At 39.5% G+C, this 16,656-nt stretch overlaps 1 protein-coding gene across 5 annotated transcripts in view; it reads left to right on the top strand.

The window, feature by feature from the left end:
• Nucleotides 1–2,454: 2,454 nt before the first annotated feature.
• Nucleotides 2,455–16,656, top strand: part of LOC116848318 (proto-oncogene tyrosine-protein kinase ROS) — a 41,027-nt gene continuing 26,825 nt past the window's right edge. For 4 of the 5 annotated variants that reach the window (XM_032824258.1, XM_032824259.1, XM_032824261.1 and 1 more), the window contains exons 1-2: nt 2,455–3,672; nt 12,848–12,907. In XM_032824258.1, coding sequence (XP_032680149.1) covers nt 3,520–3,672; nt 12,848–12,907 — 213 coding nt within the window. In that variant the 5' untranslated portion in view covers nt 2,455–3,519. The remainder of the gene's footprint in view (nt 3,673–12,847; nt 12,908–16,656) is intronic. The other variant, XM_032824260.1, reaches the window with a different exon arrangement.

Raw genomic sequence — 16,656 nt, forward strand, 5'->3', positions numbered from 1 at the left:
TATATATATATATATATATATATATATATATATATATATATATATATATATATTGATAAATTCAAGTTGTTGCTTGAATTTTTAAGTGAAAAGAAAATAAAGAAGTAGGTTTGGCCGATATAAAATCAAAGCCCTCTGTGAAAGAGGATAATACGTCTTATTTGGTCTACATATACGCACCTACGATACTTTGACTCTTGTGTGATAAAAGGGAATTAATGACAGCTTGGGTGCAAGCGCGCAAGTGTAGATGGATGGACGAGCGTAACGTCGTCGTCGTCGACGAGGAAGGATCACCTGATCGCGTTGGAAAGGTCGGAGAATTCGGATCGAGAATGGAGATCGGTGGAATTAGCGTTTCGGGGGCGCGACGTACGTACTGGCGAATCCAGAGCGCGCGGGCACGTTATGAAACGATAGTGATCCGTGGTATGTTCAGTTAGAACCTCAATGGCGGTTACAGGTTACCTAGGGCTTCCTGCGGAAATGGCCAATATACACCTCCGACCTCCAACTAGCTCAGCCGCGAGCGTTCGCGCGAGCGCGCGCACTCTCGGATCGCTCCTCTCGATTTATGTCGTACCATACCCCATACGTCCGTACGATCGCCCTGTCGACAGGCTCGACACGCTCGACACTCGTTACGGCTCATCATCGTGATCTATGCGCCTACAACAAACGTTACATCCTTAATCCGTCCTAGTTGGTCGATCGTACGCGCGTGTTGCGCGAAAAAACTAACATCCTTATCATGGGATATCCCGTTGTTTCTACACGGAGGAACACTCTCCCTCGGAGCTATACGTACAAATCGATAGATTAACAAAATTATGTATTCATCATTTTCACTCTGTCATCGTTGATGCAAGTAGAGGCGTATTTCTGTTGGATACATGACGTATCTAGACGAAGAATTCGCACATGTTCCGTTTGTCGCGAGGTTCAGCAATGGCTGAGACATTAACGCGTTAAGACGTTAATATAGATGTAAGTAGGAATTTCAAACCCGCATAGTTTTCTTAATTACGCGGCAGTTGGTGATTCCTACATTTGACGATTCCTAAATTTGACAATATTTTATTTTGTCTAAACAAAATATTTAAGAAATATGATATAAGCATAATTATACACACACACACACACACACACACACATAAACAAGCATGCGTGCATACATCGTGCGATCGAGAATAGAGACATTAATTAAATCGAATTATATTCGCAGTTAAGGTTTACAAGATGTGGCATATTTCGAGTGTATGGTTCAATTCGTCAGTTTAGCTTTCACAGTTATGTGTTTGTGCGAAGAAGAAGAAAAGAACTCAGTGTGTGTATCGATCCGATAGATATGCATTCTCGAGGAAGAATGGCTTTACGGGTCATCGCGAAGAAAGGAACAAGGCGTAACTGACAATGACAACACAAATGCAGACTGACCCCGCAGATTTAATCTGTCGAAATGAATCACTATTTTAATGAGTTCACAGCTAACAAATGTGTTTACGAGAATAACAAAATCAACGAATAATACAGAAACATAAAAGCAATTTTGATTCTAGATGCCATTGTTCAATTGTTATGTTTTCTCATCTTTTAAGTGCGTTTTAGATAAATGTGCGATAAATTAAAAATTATAAGTAGCAATTATATACAGAGAGTGTCTCATTTTAATTGTATAGACATATGGACATTATAGAAAAAATGTGTAAAAAAAAGTTGTATAATTTCAAGGGGGAATGAAGATGATAATATTTATTCTTGATCTTGGAATAAGTTTGGAAATATCTGTTAGATTTAATTTTTTTAAAACAGAGTCATATGGTATTTCAAATCGATTTTTTTTTGGTCATGTAAAAGTACTGCTACGAAATTATCGAAAAATGTATATTTTTCGAGATATTTTATTTTGATACTTCTTAGTACACACAAGATATGAAATATCTCGTAATCTATTCACTTATTCATGATCTCATCTCAATACTTTTGCACATAGAATGAAATCGATTCAAAATTGTGCATTTGCACATTTATTGATACATCAATGCAAGAATTGATGTCGACTTCTGTCGTCATTATACGATGAGCTCCAAAGTGAAACATTAACTTTTCACCGTTTATTAATTTACTTCGCTAAACTATATGACCCTAGTGTGTTCGTCACATTCGTCAAGATCTTCAAAGACAGCCACCGGCCGTCTTGCAACGTGTCACAGCGGCACGTGCAAACGAATGAATGAAAGTTTGCAGGGATAGTAAGAACGGGTCAATCTACCAATTGACCAGTTAGTCGGTATCGCACAAACGGACCGTTCCACCCTCGCCCATACGCATCCATGCGAGACGTACTCTCGCAGTGGAGTACTTTCGTCGAGGCGAATTGGCCAGAGTGCAGCAGATAAGGGTGCTCGTGGTGGAGGGGAGGGGGGATGGTTGACTCCAGTGGCCATACAGAGTCAGTTGCTCTTATGCTCGCCAGCAACGAACAGCAACCGCGTCGCGCTGTCCGACTCGACATTGACCGTGCGTGCGCAACGAGTTGCGGATTGTGACTCTGAGAATTGCAAATTTCAGTGTGGGGGAGATCGTGATTTGTGAAAGAGAGTGCGTTCGCTCGAGTCGTCGCGAATGACGAAAGGATCGAATTGCAAATCGATTACGCGGGCGGTTGCATTTGAATTTGGACGCGGACACACGACTGGCTGCAGTGCTGAAATCTACGCTCGATCGTAGCCAAATAAAATGAACTTTGCGACGTGGTGTCGTGCAATTTGACGATTATCGTTCGTTTTGCTTCTTATCGCCCGCTTTGCTATTCAAAAAATCAACTACGAAGGAAGACCGATCAGGCACGTATCAGCGCCTTCTATGCAACTGGATAAACCTTACGCCGTCCGTCACTGCCTCCCATCGAGAAAAACAAAGTGATTATTCGTTTATCGGAAGTTTTATCGCTCGATTGTGAGAAAAATCGCGAAATTGAGCAGACTCGTTGCGAGAGCGTGCAAAAGAAGAGCGCCGTCGCGGGATAAACATTCGCCGACGAGATTGCGCTCGGGAAGCGCAGTGAGAAAAATTATTCTCGACAGCGGGAAAAATCATTCGCGATAGCACATCATTTTTACATGCGCGTCACGCGTCAGTCTCTCGTTGGAATGCGTAGGATTCCTGACAGTCGGAACGACCTGACGGCGGTGTCACGTGACAACAAGCTCTAACCGGGGCTCAGTGGATTTTGCGACGGGACCGCCGCTCCTCTCCTCTCCGAACGGAAGTGTCCAATCTGGGTCTGTTGCACTTGTTGATGCGGCTGTCGAGCGCGCCACATTTGCGTTTCGAAGTATCGGCCAAGGGCGATGAGGAAGCATCGGTTCGTTTAGCGCACACGAATCACTCACGGAAGGTCAAGAGGAACGTCGAGGAGCAATGATTAGCGCTGCTCGAGGTCGAATTGCCGGCCGAGGTTCGCGCGGAAGTTGACTCTTGCGGATCGGCCGTAGGGATCCACGGAGAGAACCTATTATGTTAGGGGCAGGATTTTTATACGCCTTGCTGAAGGTGTTGGTGCTAGCGGGGGTGGTCGTCGCGTTCCTGCCAGACGATGACGAGAACGTCGTTCTGGCCAGTCTCCAGGAAGAATGCGCTTCCAAATGCCCGGACCTGGATCTCACGCAGGTAAGAGTCCTTTCTCCGCTTCCTCAGCTTCATTCTAGCTCTTCAAGCTTACTCGTCGTCGCGCAGTCGAGGCGAAGGGAGAAACTATAGGAAAAATTCACCATCGTGAATTTCGAGGAGAGCTTTACTTCGGATAGACACTTCCGTTCGCGCTTCGTCGCGCTTAGCTCCGCGAGGAAAACTATCGCTTATTAAGTTGTGGCACTTGCATATTCCAATGCGAGATATCTACCTTCGCTAAGATAAGAGAACATGCTTTCTGCGCTCGTGGCCGAAGCGAGAATTGCCAGCGCGGCTGGCGGATTCGGTGATCCGATTAACGAGATGGCGATTCATTTCTTTTATTTATACTCAGCTCCGTATTGTACACCGAAATCGTCGCTAATGGGTTACCGATAAGACGCTGTGTTACACAATTACGAGTCGATTACGATGTTTCTAGACTCTATCGTGCGTTTCGTCTCGCTTATCGACGTTATTTATGGCTATCTTTCGTAGTATCTCACTGTCGTATTGTAAGACTGTATGTTATCCTCGTTTATTGCTCAAGGTATGGCTGTGCTAGTTCGGACGAACGTATAATATTATTAATCCACACGACGAAAATAACGATTAAGTTTGACTTGTGCTTAATTATTTTTCTTTACGACCAAAAACGTTATTGCTCTTGATATGACTTAGGAACTCTGATAGAAATGTATGCAATTTGCGTAGACATCCGCACACAGTCTAATATTAATGTATTCTTAGTAGTTGTAAAAATACTGCGTAGGAATTACACAAGAACTTGATACAGTTTTATTCAATGTAACTTTAAACAGTTTTATTTATTTTTTTTATTTATTACTTATTTATTTTTTATTTATTATTTATTTCTTATTTATTTATTTTTTTTTTACAAAATGCATAGAACATAATTAAAGGAAATAGGGTATTTGACAGTATTACTTGTGACAAAGATGACAACCAAAGTAAGAGCTATATTAAATTTCTACTAGAGGAGAGAGTATCGTATAAAATATAAGCTTTATGAGTTCTCCAAGTATATCGCAAAATGAGTCGATTAACGAACGAGTTTCTTACGAGTTCATCATCTACGTTGCGAATATTTAACGCGTACATATGTATGCGTCAATTCGTCGTTTCAATTTGAATCATCGCACCGCATACTAATCAATCGCTCTCGAGACGAGAACGCGGGACCGTCAACGCGCGTCAATGCATTAATTAATAAGAAATATTTGAGGAGCGCACGGCGCAATTTGCGCGGCCCGCGATCCTCGAAATTTATGTCAGCGCGTCAATTTATCGCATCGACGACCTACTTGTACTTTTCGTGATGCAGCACACGTACGTGCATCCTTGTGACTGGGACGCAATTTTTCTTGCTTGGAACTACTAATTTATCGAAAGTGCGAGAAGGCTCGCGTACTTTAACTTGCTTAGATTTCTTATCATTAGAATCCCGTGCTTTGTTTCGCCTCTCAATAGCGCAAGAATTGACATTATCCTACTCTTTTCAAAATTTCGGAAATGAAAATGTCCGGATTGTTGTTGATGAGAAATTTTTCACGTTTTCGTCCAACGAATTTTCAACTTGTCGTGTTTACATTTTAAAGAGAATAACATAACGCCAGAAAGATATTCAATTTTGGCAAATCGATGCCCGGGTAGTTTTATAGGTATTCCCTCTGCGAATCGCATCCCCAGCTGCGAGTCGAGTGCTAGCGACGGCACGAAAATGGCTGCGTGCGAGCGGCGAAGGACGTATCAATTTAAGTCCACTCTTGTCCTCCCCTCCTCCCCTCCTCTTCACATCACGACTGTACCATTCATTAATTAACTTAACTACACGACGACGCATCATGGTAGCCCATAAGCATAGCGTCGAGGATGAAAGACGAGCACGTAATGGATACAGGGCCATCTAATCCCTTTCCTCCAGAGAAGGACGAAAATACCATTTTTCTCTTTACTTGCTTAGCCTTGCTCAGTCCACTTGGACTCACTGTTAATAGCACTCGTTGCGCGTTATACCGTATCGCCGTACTGTTAACTTGAACAGTTAAAAACTGCAATCTTTACATTAATCTGTCCGAGATAATCATAGTGAATATTCTACTTGTGAAATTAATAGTTTGAAGTAATTTTGCACACTATTGTATATACTTGGAAAACTCTTTTCCTGAGAATACCGATGCTATTTTCCGATGCTATTTTCTCTTTCGATGAATATGCAGACTGCATACGATTGAACGGAAGAATTCATTTTTCCTTCAATTAGCTTTATGACAGTTGTCTGATATTATAAGTCATCGAACTCTCACAACCCTTCCGTACTGGCGTTTCAATTATCCCGTTGTCGCCGCAGCCACCGCCGCTGTCGGCAGATAAAAGAAGTATGCTTTGGAAATCACTTGTTCGATCCCTTATCTTGGATGCATAATTCATTTTCTTACTCTCGTTCTCTAATCTACACCTTCCTCTTCTTTGACTTTCAAACGATCAAGGGAAACTTCTTGAGGCGGCGCGATAACAGCCGAGTATCGATCGAATATCTTTTAGTATCCCGATGAGAATACGAAATAATTTATGGATTCAGCAGGTCTAAATCACGCGCCTTTTGATCCTCAGACGCTTCATTATGTTTACACTATTAAATTTGAAATATTAGTGTTACACACAGGGAAAAAAGTCGAGGCTAACCTATCGTTTCCTTTTATTATCACGTGTGTAAAATCAACTTGAACTACTTTTTATTCGTTTTCAGTCTTTAATTGTTTTTAGTTTTAATTTTTTTAGTCTCATATAGTGTTGATTTTATTTTCTAATACTTCACTAAAATATTAAATGTTTATTTTATTGTTACAACAGTTTTTTAAACGTCTTATACACAAATGTATGAAATTATAAGAAATTTGTTATATTATAGAGGTTGCACACATATGGCTGCATAATACGACTTTACAATTAAATATCATGAAAAATTGTGGTAAAGATTATTGAAATTTCTGTTACACACCGTTAGTTAAATTATAACTTTTTTATCACATACATATTTTAGTTTATATTTGGCGAAACGCTAGAACCTCTTTAAAACCATTCAACTATAAATGTATTCCTTGAAACTCGAGAAAAGTACTCACACATGGCTGTTACATACACATTATGTTACTCTATTTAGAACAATGTATCAACGTACTAATTCTCGAAGCAGAGACGCTTAAAAATGACTGGAAAGGCGCCCGCGTTATTTACCAAACACACGAATATCAGCAATATAGTTCTTATCACGTTTCAGGGTGATGCTTAGAGAATGACCTTAGGCTTGCATAACAGCAAGACATTTTCCGAGCTCTGCCTCTCTCAAACGTCGGCCCTAGCTTTCTAATCTAGAGTCATTACGATAACTTTTACTTTGCGTAATAATAATTTATCGTCCTTCGACACGGCGACGGTAGTCGCTTTTATCTAACACTCACCTAATAATACATTCACGTGAACGAATCGCAATTTCGTTAACTTAATTGTGCAAACAAAATCTATTATAAAGTGGAGTCTAAATATATCAATCAGAGATAATAAAGAAGGATAAAACAGAGAAAAGTTGTCTATCCGACCCGAACGAGAAAATTAATCGTTGTAAAGGTTGTCTTGTAAATAGAAAGTGAATGGACTTAAGTAAAGATGGATTTTTGGGATTAGCTCGAAGAGAGAACTTTAATTGAATATGGAAGAATATCATAGTAGTTTTCTTAATTCTTTTATCATGTATTATAGACGCGAGATATAGCGGATTCGTGGATTTTGACGTTACATGGAATCTGCAGGATCGCCCAGCATGCAACATTATATGTGTAGCCATACACAATGAACTTCCTGTCGACCACATCCTCTTAACTATAACGTGACGCGGCAGGGAATCGCCTCATGGCGCATCGATCGTGCGAATTCTGCTTTAATCACAATATAAATCTAACAAAATATATGTTTGTACAATACGACTTTTTCAAATTATTTATAACTTGCAACGCGATTTATATTGATTGTCCAAATGTTGCTTGGTGCAATTTGATAGAAATATCTTTCTTGAGTAGAGAAAGTTCCGCGAGTGATAAAATTTCTATGAAATATTCAAGTTGAAATAGAGGAATATTGGTACAATTTTACTAATTAGTTCTCGCAACGAGGCCGGAGTTTAATTAGATACAGCCGCATCAAACAATTGCCCGTCCGAAACTGTTTGTGACTTGATACATACTCGTATGTATCCATTTTAATTGGTATGACGTCAGTCGAAAGTCGGTTAGCTGTCGCGTTTCCCAGGATTTGTTTGCGCTGAAAAATTCAACGAATAACTCGGGATACAATCTACATGTGTACATATATACAGTCAGTACATATCTGCGTGGTTTTAGCTCTTGATTATGAATCAGACGATAGTAAAAACATATCCACTCGTGCAAAAGAACATAATGTTTGAAATTATAAATCAGTAATTTATCATTTCCGAAACATATCGATCATATCGATGGGGAAATCAAGACATCTTGATATTTTTTCAACAACGATTGTCGTTGGGACAGAATGCCTTACTGACACAACATTTTGTGAGGGTTCCCTTCTATTTACTCTCTGAGAAAAATTATTATTCTAAGTTTAATGAAGTAGATGCGGGTAGGCCCGTATATATAACTGCAGTTTCGGATGCGTCAGTACGAGGGAAACGAGGAAGATTTATCTCACATAAGACGAAACGTCATCTCATTTTTCTTAGGATTTAAACTAGAATTTCCCCTTAAAGTCAATGATGATTTAAATTTTCTCCTGGAATCTTTTCACAATTAAATTATTGGCCTATTTTGTATATACCACGTCAACTTTTAGAGATTTTATATAATCTTCCATAGTTATTGCATAGTTATTTCCATATATATTATGAAAGATATCTTTCAATGGTAACATCTCTCTCTCTGTCTCTCTCTCTCTCTCTCTCTCTCTCATGATAATGGTTTTACGGCATATTTTTCATATTTCTCTTCATTTTAAAATTGTTATACTCAAGAGAGGGTCTGTATATTGTCTCTTTTCGACATCGGCACGATTCGATCGCTGGAAGCAAATTTCGATCTTAAATCACTGTTCCAACCGAGTGAACACTGGCAGGTATACACCCAACACCGTGCGACCGTTGGAGACCGCAGAAAAAATCCGACACCCTTTTCCTTAAACTTGAAACAGCGTGCCGCGGGTGTGCGTGCAAAATAACAACGTTCATGCAGTATTATTTTGCAGTATTATTTTGACGAATATCAGGTTTTACGCGAGTTCGTCGTCCTCTCTTACACTTTGTTCTAACGTATTGAAATAGTGAAAAATCATCAATTGCACTTCTCAGCTTTAAAATTAACGACGGTGGAAAAAAGGAAGAAAAGCGAGAGAGAAGAAATTACATATATAATGTAGTGTTCGTAATTACACACACATACATACACACGCAGAAGTATGTTCTTCAGTATCTCTTCCTCGCTAGGATGAAAGTGAATAAGGCCTGATCTACAATAGATGAAGTAAGGAGTAGAAGTAGGAGTAAAACGAAGTGGAAATAATTTATTTCGCTTACTCCAGCTCCTTACTCCAGCTCTTACTACTTAATTCAGGCTTACTCCATGTGATGTAGACGGACAAACTTTATTGTAGATCGGACCTAAGCGAAATAAATTATTTTCATTTCGTCTTGCTCCTACTTTTACTTTTTACTCCATCTATTGTAGATCGGGTCTAACAAACTAATGCTTCCGTGTCTTTTCTCGACACCCGTTATTATTTCCGTCTTTAAGATTACGTCGGTTTGGCGGGAAGAAGCAACAGTTGGCCGGCGCTGCCGAGCGTGACGGAAGGACGTGCGGAAGGACGGGCATCTATGCATCAGGCAATTACCTTAGATCGAGAAAAGCTGCTCTTTAGCTGCCGGTTTCCTCTCTCTTTTTTTCTACATAAGACGAATATCGTTGGGTCTTTGAGAGAGAACGGAAGCACTAACAAGTAGTCGCCTATAGACATTGATTGAGAATTCAAAGAGGGACTAATCGCTAAGGAGTCAAATCAAATTGTTAATGATCAAAGACAGAGTTACTGTACTATAAGAACCATACGATACGTTTATCATGAGTATGCGCGACATGTGTCTATACGAAATAAATTTAATAAATGTTCAATAAAACGACATGTCAAAATGCACTGTCAAGTGAGACCATCATGAAAGTTTCTCATTTAACTTCTTAGTTTATTGAGGAATAAATTGATTAATCAAGTATTAAGTAAAACGAGTATCGCGTCAAGTAAGATATTTCCACGAGAGGCGAAAGATGAGAGTGGAGAAAAAAATGATTTTAAAATTGGTATATCCACGCAAGGCGAGATAATACGCGCGAAAACACAGTACTGTCCCCCTCTTTCGTCTGCTCCTTATCATCAAACTCGTCAGTGCTGGCAGCTTGGACGCGCGAGGAAAATACGCGGCGACGTTGGCGTATTCTGGGCTATTGCCGCTTCCGTGGAAATTTTCGTTCGCGGCACGAGGTAATTTGTGACCGTACGCGTATTATCTAATTACAGAAATTTCAAGTTAAACGTACTGCCGTAAAACACCGCACGATTGTTCGCAGCGATAGACTCTTGGAACGTTTGCCAAGACATACTCTCTAAATTATTTAGAATGAAGTTTCATTCGAAAAATAAAGTAAACACTAAGTCATTTGAGTGACTTTCCACTTATATAAAATGAATTATCCACTTTGAGTCGTTGAGTAAATTCCTAGTAAAAATGTATGCGTAAATATGCTCTCCCCAGTTATCCAGTATTGTTACTTAGTATTAATGTATTCTCATTAATTTGAAAAGAATATTGTCTAGGAGCTAGATAAAAATTTTATCGAATTTTATTTATTGATTAAAGCAGTTTTTTTTATACAATATTTCGACTGATTCTTCCAAGACACAATATCGGTAATATTAATTCAGTTTCATAATGTGCATGTATCATAATGCTTATCGTGAATAAACCTAAAACATTCTTATTTATACTATTTTTTGTTTATTTTTTGTTATGTTCCTGTCCGATAAATGGATTTCATATATCTTTCGTGTATAGTAACTGCAGGAAAAGCATTGATTGGGGGATCCTAAGTAGTTTTATTCTCCAGTTACTAGACAAAAGTTAATATGACTGTCCAATATATAACTGCTCGAAAACTGCATTAAATTTTTTCCAGAGATATTTTCATTTGAAATTGAAGAGTGAATCTCTACTTTATGGTCATAGGAAAATATGCACTTCAATTGATTAAAACATTCGTTCATATATAGTTAGAGTCTACTTTGAATGGAACAATTAATGGTAATTATCGACTATAACGGATCCATCTCCAATGACCTTGACCTTGACATATATTGTACAGGTTACCCTCCTGAGTGACCTTCTGAAGGTTTTAACTGTCGCTCGTTGTTCGTTAAGAAGTTATTAACGAAAGAAGTTGCATAAAATAAATGTAATTTTTGGATACCGTATACAAAAACATCGAATTTGTACGCTAGGAAGGTGCTATACTGCTATACACACACACACATACTGCTCTCCAGCAAGCGCGCTCGCCCACCCGCCCGGGCGGGCTCGCGGTGTGTGCGTGTGTTCCTATTATATTTGAAGTTTTATAAATAGAAAATAATAAAAATAAAAAAGGTGCCTGTCCCTAGCCGTCTAACTGGGGCGTAGCCCCCCAGACTCCCCGCACCGCGGCGGAGGTGGCCAAGTCTTTTGTGAGAAACTCTCACTCTTTAGCTTAAGTACAACAGACTTGCCTCCCTTCTGTCGCGGTGTGGGGGGTCTGAGGGGCGTAGCTCCCCAGTTGTATGGCTAGGGACAAACATCGTTTACATACTACACTTAATATACTCTATGTTGATATTAATGTATTTTTTTTGTGAATAATTTTTTAACAAATAATGAGCCAGTTAAAACCTTTTATTTAGGGCAGTGGCAGACACCTTTCTAGCCTATAAATTTAATGTCTTTGTATATACGGTGTCCAAAAATTACACTCATTTTATGCAACTTCTTTTGTTCATAACTTTCTAATAAATAATGAGCGACGGCTAAAACCTTCAGAAGGTCACTCAGAAGGGTGACCTCTATAACATATGTTAAAGTCGAGGTCATTGGCGTTGGCTCCGTTATAGTCGATAATTACCAACGTTCGTCTCTAAAGTAACAGAATTAGAGAGAAAAGAAAAGAAGGAACTTTCGATTATTATATCGTTAACATCAGCGAGAGAAAGCGCCGCAACACGCGATAAAGGATCTTAGAAACATACAGATAGAATAGGATATAAATATGATAGATTTCTCATTTGTATCGCTAATTGGTCGACAGGAAGCGACGATTCTCACAGCAGTTGCGAACGGTTGCGACGTGATCGTAGTACGAGTTGATTTGCATTCCGCACGGCAGGTGAAGCGGCGTTGAAATGAAACGCGTTATGGTAATTAGATGGCATTCAAACGGATCAACTTCCAAAATTCCCATAGAGACAAGCAACAACTATGGTTAGCTTCCCACCCTTGGCCACGATATTTGTTCACGACACGACGGTCCCTCCACCTTGTATCTCTGCACACCGGGTCTTTTCCAATTACTCTTGTTTCCATCGAGAGCCGGACGTACACCTGTGCCCCGGAAGTCCGTAACGTACAGGTGCAGCCGCCGTAACGAGCGCACGTTTATCTGTAATATTACACGTTATACCCGGACACGATTATATTCGGCGATTCATTCGCACGACGTACCAGATACACGCCAGATACACGGGGGTGTCAATTGAACCGGATGTAGTAGTTTAACATCTTTTAAAGACGGCAAGCGATTCAATTTATTTTCCGCCGTCCCTGCGCGTAACACGATCGCGCCATCGTTGACGTTATCGAGCTCAGCGTCTCTTTTTTTATTACACGTTTCATCGACGTCCTCTGGCCACAACACACGTTGTGGGCCAAGCACATTTCATGCGTTTTAACGTGTCCCTCTCGAAGCAATTTTTATCCCATTTGAACATTCAAGCGAGTACAGGGGAAAATGTCTGATGTATTTTAAGATGAGATACGTTTCTCTGCTTGCAGAATCGAACGGACGACGCGAGCTCGGAGGTAGGATGTGGAGTAAGGTGCAAGATCGATCAGGTAAGAAGCTTCGAATCATCGTGCAGTCCTTCACCTTTCAAGGGTGTAAACGATACTATACTTGAAGCTTTGTCCAAGTGCACTCGCATAATAATCGACATTCTTGTTGATGTATGTCGTTACAAGTCGCTCTACAGGTTGCGTGCGCAAGATAGGGTGATTGTCAGACGAATTTCTTGAAAGGTTAATAGCCTGAACTCTCACCGGCGGCGATCGAACTCTATCAGATTTTACTCTAACTTGGCGACTATGATTGGTAGCCCCGGCGGGGCCACGCGATACGCGCGGATGGTCGACGCGCGGACGTTGGAGACGAAAATGAAGGGACGACGGTCCCTCGTTACAATGAAAGTACTTCCGCTGGTATGTCCCAGGGGGCCCAGTCGCTCCTAACTCGCGTTAGGAGACAGTAAACGGCAAATAAAAACAACGCGCGCGCGTCCGATGTGAATGGGACGAACGCGCGTATACGCGGAGCGTATTGCACGCGTACAAATGAAAGAATGGCGCATCTCTGTCTCTCTTTCGTTCTCTCTTTCTCTCCAGTACGGCTTCGTGCCTTTAAATTGGATCGCGTACAAGTGCGCGGCCGATGGCGGATGTCACCAAATTGCCGTGCGACTCCGGATTCACTCTCTCGCGCCTCGTCCGTCTCTCTGCGCCGTCTCTCTGTTTCTCTTGGTTCCTGTCGCTCGAAACGGACTTCCGTTTCAGACTCGTATGAGAAAAAGCGCGGAAATTGTACGCTGCCTCTTTAACACCATGCACGTGTTTCGGGATCGCTCTGGTTCCAATACGTTTAGGACAAGGGTCGGAAAAAGAATGAGGAAGCTTCTGAAATGTTGAGAAACGCACGATCGGATGACATAATAAATCATCAACGGAACCTGAAAAGCGAGTTGCCACGCGAATTGCGCTTAAATTGTTTCCTCCTTCGGCTTGTTTCACGGTTCGTAAGTCGCCAGTAACGCGTATGAGTAACGGACGGAGTAGGCGACGTAGGTGGAGGAAGACGCTTCGCGATTCCAGCTGGCAGTATTTACGTGCGTGACCCACTTCTAACTTTTAACTATCGCATTCTTTCGGAGAAAAAGACAGATTTGTGTGGTGCAACTTATACGAATGCCTTCTGCTCTCCGTACTTTTCACTTAAACATAATCGGAAAAATACGACGCTATCGAAATAGATACACACAGAAGAATATTATTCTGTGTTTGCTAAGAAAGCTAAGAAAAGCTAAGAAAAACTATTACTCAGTTTATTTTCCTTTTTTTAAGTTATGTTCAACAAGAATATTTCCTTGATAATAGTCTTAAAATATATTTATCACAAAGAAATATGCGTGATAAAGTGAGCTTCAGAAAAGTGCACTCTACTCTCGCGAAAGAAGAATTTATATTTTCTCTACAAAAATATTATATATAAAACTTTATAAAAAAAAGGTTGATTCAATTCTATGCAGTAGGCAAAACAAATTTTTGTTATAATTAATATTCTTAATTGAAATGCTAAACCTACTAGAATATGTTTGGAGCAAATTTGATGAGTTTATGGTAAATTTGTAGGTATGTAAACTTGTGAAAAATACTTGAAACATTTTCTTGAATGCAGTATGTATTTTAGTGTATTTTTCTGTGTGTATATGTAAATTGATTTTGCAAAGTTCTTTTGCAATATTTGTAATTGAAAAGCCGAGTGCATCGTCGTAGGATGCTATAATGTTCGATATTGGTGAATCTTATCAACACTAGCTGATTGACTTTACATTTCATCCGGTAATTTCACAGCTCGATAACGACAAATTAATATCGCAGGAATTTCTTTTGTTCGAGGCCCTTTTATTTTTTGGTTCGCTCTCGAAAATTAATGTAGCCTCGCGTTCTCTGTTCACCTCCGGAAATAATAACTTCCGATCTTTTTGGAGTCACTATAATTAGTAAATAAGGCTACTCGAACTAAGAGATAAACATTACTTTTCGATTACAGACAATGAAAACAAAAAGGAAAAAAAGAAAATAAAGTTTGTACCGATACCAATTAGAAACATTATAAGCACGTTACTCGGAACTCGTTTCAAGATTACAAAAGAGAGTTGCCGAAATCATACCGGTCTCTTAAATCGTACTTCATCAATTCTCTTTATTATTACTGTGTATGAACGACATCTAACAGTAAGACATCTAATGTAAGAAATAAAGGAGCAGTGAGAAATATAAACGAAATCTTTTGAGATTATATTTTATTTTGTGCGTGTTACAAACATTTGAAAAAATCAATTATGATTGATGAGGTACGATTTAAATGATCGTTTTTGGTAATTCTTCTCTACTTGCAAATTACAAATAGCGTATAAAACATTGCGAGATCACACGACGTTTTCAATAAAAGAAAAAAGAAGACAACATTTCTTTTCGCGAACGATTATATTGTGTCAAGAAATCAAATTATCATTTGTCGAGTTTACAAAATTTATGTTAACGTTATTAAGACATTCGGTAAAAAAAAAATAAAAAACAAAAATTCTCAATATCGAACACGCGTTGTTGCGCATATCATTTCTTGTTTGAGGCGTGAGTCGCGGGAAGCATGGACTTGGATAAACAAACGATAAGCATTCGCTTCCGTATATCTTGGTAAAATCGAGAAATTAAGGCGGTTAAATGTGTTCGTCAACGAAGTAAAGTGGAGGACTACCAACAGCGAAGTATCCATACAAATGTCTTCGCATGGCAGCAGCTACTGTCGAAAGCCACTTTACTTTGTAAATTATCTGTGGATGGGATAAAAATTACAAAAAGATGGACAAAGTATCACGAAATAATATCTCTTTTACAAACCGTGAAATTTTCGTCGCGTTACTCTGTATTTTGATAAAATCTTTACATAAAAGCTAATCGCGAGTTAATTAATAATTTGTCATAAAAATTTTATGAAAACGATCCAAGCCACTCGTTACATTTCTTTCCTGCTGTTTTACTGCGTGAATTCGAATTAAAAGCACAATAAACGGGGTTAAAATAAAATGAGAAGAGGACAGATAAATACTCATCTGCGGTAGGATGAAGATCTACGATCCACGGGGAGCCGCGGTTAGAGCCTAACTGGGGACATAATACACGCTGAGGGATTTAATGAGGAAGTGAGAAATTAGCGAGCACTGCGTAGAGTAAGAGAGAAAGAGAGAAAGAGAGAGAGAGAGAGAGAGAGAGAGAGAGAGTGTGTGTGTGTGTATATGTGTATGTGTGTGTAAGACTTAGCCATTTCCCATTGTCTAATAGTTTTGTCAACCTCTATTGGGTGGCTGGTCTATATAAAAAATCATGTTTGACGAGACGCAACGAATAAAAGAATCTAGATTATTCATTAAAGTGAATTAAACTACTGTTCAATGTGTCTGATTGAAGGCATCCTCGTCGTGTATTTCATAAATAAATGAAATTGTGAAATTTATATTTAAAAAAAATACAAAAAACGTGCGCGCCAAGAATAGAAATGTAAAATCGCAATTTATCACCGACAACGCTTGGCACTTTTTAATAAAAAAAGAATAAGGGAAATTAATCACGCAACATATCTTGTACAGTTTCAAGTTTAACGCGACAATCGAATCGATTATTTGTTGGCATCGTCGTGTAATTCTAGTGTGGAACGATTATTAATAATATTTATCTGCTGTTGGACAGAGAGAGAGAGAGAGAGAGAGAGAGAGAGAGAGAGAGAGAGAGAGAGAGAGAGAGAGAGAGAGAGA

This window comes from Odontomachus brunneus, unplaced genomic scaffold (assembly GCF_010583005.1).
Source record: "Odontomachus brunneus isolate Ranch 3 - 2012 unplaced genomic scaffold, Obru_v1 Obru_scaffold_093, whole genome shotgun sequence".
Classification (NCBI taxonomy): domain Eukaryota; kingdom Metazoa; phylum Arthropoda; class Insecta; order Hymenoptera; family Formicidae; genus Odontomachus; species Odontomachus brunneus.